This window comes from Benincasa hispida, chromosome 6 (genome assembly GCF_027475165.1).
Source record: "Benincasa hispida cultivar pf3 chromosome 6, pf3_genome.v1.1, whole genome shotgun sequence".
Classification (NCBI taxonomy): Eukaryota; Viridiplantae; Streptophyta; class Magnoliopsida; order Cucurbitales; family Cucurbitaceae; genus Benincasa; species Benincasa hispida.
In genome coordinates this window covers 21,403,463-21,407,402 of record NC_143483.1, presented here as the reverse complement: position 1 = coordinate 21,407,402, position 3,940 = coordinate 21,403,463, and the positions used below count along the sequence as shown (strand labels likewise).

The window sequence follows — 3,940 nt, the reverse complement described above, 5'->3', positions numbered from 1 at the left end:
AAAATCTAAAGATATATTATAAATTAAATCAAAATGTTGATAAACAAATTAAAGATCGATTAATTCTGAATATTTTCGAAAAATGGTTAAATCAAATCAGCCCATTCAAATTTTAAAATGGGAGAAAAACAAACACCTTTTATCTGTCTGTCATGTTGAATCTCATAACCAACGATTCTATTTAGACTATATTTCTATTGAGAATTGATACACGGTCTCATAAAAAAACGATTCTATTTATACGGTACTTTTATTGAGAATTTTTATACTCAATATATCAATTACACCGTACTAGAAAAAAACTGTTAATTGACCATATAAGGGACAATTTGGGATAAAAACTATATGTCATATCTTATTATTTCTATTTTTTTTTTTTTTTTTACAAAAATCAGAAGACACCCAGATTTTGCTATTTCCCCCCAATTTTTACTTGCTCTTCACATTCCCCAAGGCCCCACCACAGTCTCCGTTCTAAAGAAAAATATCTTCGCCATTTTCATGAACTTCACGAAACCAACTTTTCCTTCTCTTCTTCCTTCTTCCTTCTTCCTTCATTCTTCTTTCTTCTTCCTCTCTCTGCTCTCAAGTTGGACGGACTTTCACGCATACAAGCTCATCCCAAATTTCCCTTCAATCACGCTACCAACCCTCCGATTCACATCCCTTTTTCAGACTCCATTTTCACCCAATTAACACAAATCACTGCCGGAGCCCAGCTTCAAATCCGCTTCTCCAATGGATTCCCTCTCATCCGTCTCACCTTCCTTCGTTCTCCCTTCCAGAAACCCTCTCTCCTCCCGCCGCCGCCGAATCACCCTCTCTTTTGGAGACCTCCGGTACCCTCTCCCTCGTGTTCGCGCCTTGTTCGGTCCCCGATCGACGAAATTGCGGGAAGTTTCCTGTGGAGTGGGCGGTGCCGGCGTTAACAAAGGCGACACAGATGCTGAAGATGGAAGCGAGGATGTGGATATGGAGATGGCACTTAGCTTAGATGGAAATATTCCTGGTACTTCGAATGAGTTTGTGAAGCGTGTTTCTTCTCGTGCTTATGATATGAGGAGGCATCTTCATCAGACGTTTGATAGCAGCAGTTATGATGGTATTTTATACATACTCATATTCATCACACACACACGTTCGTCTTCAAATTAATGAATTGATTTATTTTGAAGGCGCGATTTGCTTCTTCATGCACCTTGTCCATTGGTTTTCGATCTGAATTTGTTAGATATCTGCCTTTTGCTATGGCTGTTGCTGCATTCTGCATTTGCTCTGTTTCGTTTTTGAGTTTAAGTTATTGTTATGGACTTGTGAGAAGCGGCTTTTTGCTTTCTTTTGAAACGGGGATCTAACAACATGTGATTGAGTTTTGTGCTTTCTTTTTACATACTTTTTCAGTATGATATCAGATAATACTACCGGATGCTCTCTTCTGGAGCTATGCAACTTATAGGGGTTAAATTGCTCATTTGGTAGGATGATTGTATCTATTTTGTGATGAAATTTAATAAGATTTCATAATGTTCTTGAATTTTCATCATTGATCGGTAAGCTAGTTGGATATGGACTAACCATTGATTATGTTCTTGAATTTTTAACTCTCAACAACTTGTGAGGACATTGTACTGACTAATTATACTCATTGGATATGACTATTTCTGGCAGAATTATGATGATAATTTAGGTCACATTTGTTAATCATTTGGTTTTTTAAAATCATGTTTGTTTCTTACCCCAAGGGGTGTCTATGTTTTTCTTTGGTGGGGTGGGGTGACTGGACATGGGTATAGTTTTTTTTAACTTAAAGAAAGGAAATATTATGTGGAAAGGTTCATTACAAGCTTGAGATATTAATTAACAATTCTCTTGTACTTGGAAGCTGCTTTGCTAATTATGAATAATATTTTCAAATCTTTATTTTTTTGGTGCCCTTTAATATATGTTCCTCTATAGTTTAATCTCACCATTCTTCCATCATTTCACTCAGTGTTGGAAGCCAATCCGTGGAGAGAAAGTTCGAAACCTGTATACGTATTAACACACAATGAGAACCAAATATGCACAATGAAAACTCGGAGAAATAGGAGGTAATTAACTGTCTTTGTTAATTGTTATTCTGGGCTTAACATTTAGTACCCTTTACCCAAGTCAGCATTTTGTTTGCTCAACAGTGAAGTGGAAAGGGAGCTTGGATTATTGTTTTCTAAAGGAGGAAAATGGAGGCCTGAAAATCAGAAAAAACAGTCCAAAACAGGAATTAAATTCCAGATGCTTGTGGAAGATATTAGGGAGGGAGTACTTGTAAGTGCTCATTTGTTCCCATAAATACTGTAGTATACATGGTTTTTGGCAATACCACGGAGTCCCAAAATGTAAACTCGATTCAGTATTGTTAAATATCGAATGATTAGTAAAAAGAAAAAAAAAATGTTACAGGTGTTTGAAGACGAAAACGAAGCTGCAAGATATTGTGACTTGTTGCAAGGTGGAGGCAAAGGTTGTGAAGGTGTATTTGAGATTGAAGCCTCATCGGTAAGAGATACCGATATTATCTCTCCGAATTCGTCTAACATAACTTTTTGTCTTATGGTTATTATACTATCCGAATTTCAAATTTGTATGTGCATATTTGTTCAGGTGTTTGATCTCTGCAAGAAGATGAGGGCTCTTGCTGTCCTGTTCCGAAGAGGGAGGACACCTCCTTTGCCTCAAAGCCTCGAGCTTAACCTCAAAGCTCGTAAAAGATCCCTCGAAGACCAGGACGAGTTGGTATGAACAACATATTTTCACAGGAAACATGGAACAATGTGATGGCAATTATACAGAAAAAGGCAATGGTATACATACATATTCTCTTGGTGTAATATAAATTGATTCTCTAATGATCTAGTCCCAAACAGTATCTACAAGATAAATTAGAAAGATTTAGTGAGGAAGACTATTTTCTTCCTTGATATTTCCGCTGTATATGATTAAGTTCTCAAATAATACCAAATTACACCGATTTAGATGTACCTATTATTTGATGGATGAACCGAATAGTCTTATGTTCGAAAACACACTTTATAATTTTCTTATGTTCAGGACATATCTCTGGGCCTAAAAAGGATTTCTTGATTGATTTTTAAATCTGGGTTAAATTATATGTTTCCGTACTTTACTTTTGTTTTATAATTGAAATTAATATTGGAAAAAGTGGTTTCTAATATGTTCCAGTGTATGTTCACAACTGGTTTTTAATGAAATTACACCTATATTTTAAGGGTGTTCGTGGGTTGGATTGAAGAGATTTTTAGGTCCAATTCAATTGTTTGGATTGTAAATTTCTTCAATGCGAATAACCCTCGTTAGAAAGTGAACCCAATCCAATCCAACTATTAGAAAGTGAACCCAATCCAATCCAACTATGAAACGTTTGAATTGGGTTGGTTTGAATTACTCGAGTCATTTATTTAAATTTTTGTTCTAAAATGAAGTAAAATGTTAATATATAAAAATTTGATTTAATTATTTTTATATATTGAATAAAGATCAACAACTCATTTTCAATTTATATAATGTAAAATCTATATCCAAAATGCTAAAAGAACTAGTTTTAGGAGTTGTTGGAGGATAAATCATAAAAAAAACTGATGAAATTAAATAAAATTAAAATTCATATATGTATATCTAATTGTATCATAAGTAAACAAAAAATATAAATTTTAAAGTTTATAATAAGTTCGGGTTGGGTTGGGTTGGGTTCTTTAGGTGGACCCATGAACCAATCCAACTCATTAAATTTTTATTTATTTGAACCTATCCCAACCTAAAAAGGTTGATAACCTAACTCAAACTGCACGGATTGGATTGGATCAATCGATTTTTTGTGGTCATTGATTTGTTTGAACACTCCTACTATATTCTACCGTTGACATTGTTTATTTTTTTGACATTA

General features: G+C 34.6%; 1 protein-coding gene across 1 annotated transcript; it reads left to right on the top strand.

Annotated features, from left to right (window-relative positions):
• The first annotated feature begins 405 nt into the window (after window positions 1-405).
• Window positions 406-3,017, top strand: LOC120079316 (plant/protein). Its single transcript, XM_039033468.2, has 5 exons — window positions 406-1,102; window positions 1,991-2,090; window positions 2,175-2,304; window positions 2,440-2,535; window positions 2,641-3,017. Exons 1-5 carry the CDS (start codon window positions 739-741, stop codon window positions 2,776-2,778), a joined length of 828 nt encoding a protein of 275 aa, XP_038889396.1. The 5' UTR covers window positions 406-738; the 3' UTR covers window positions 2,779-3,017.
• The last annotated feature ends 923 nt before the right edge of the window (window positions 3,018-3,940 follow it).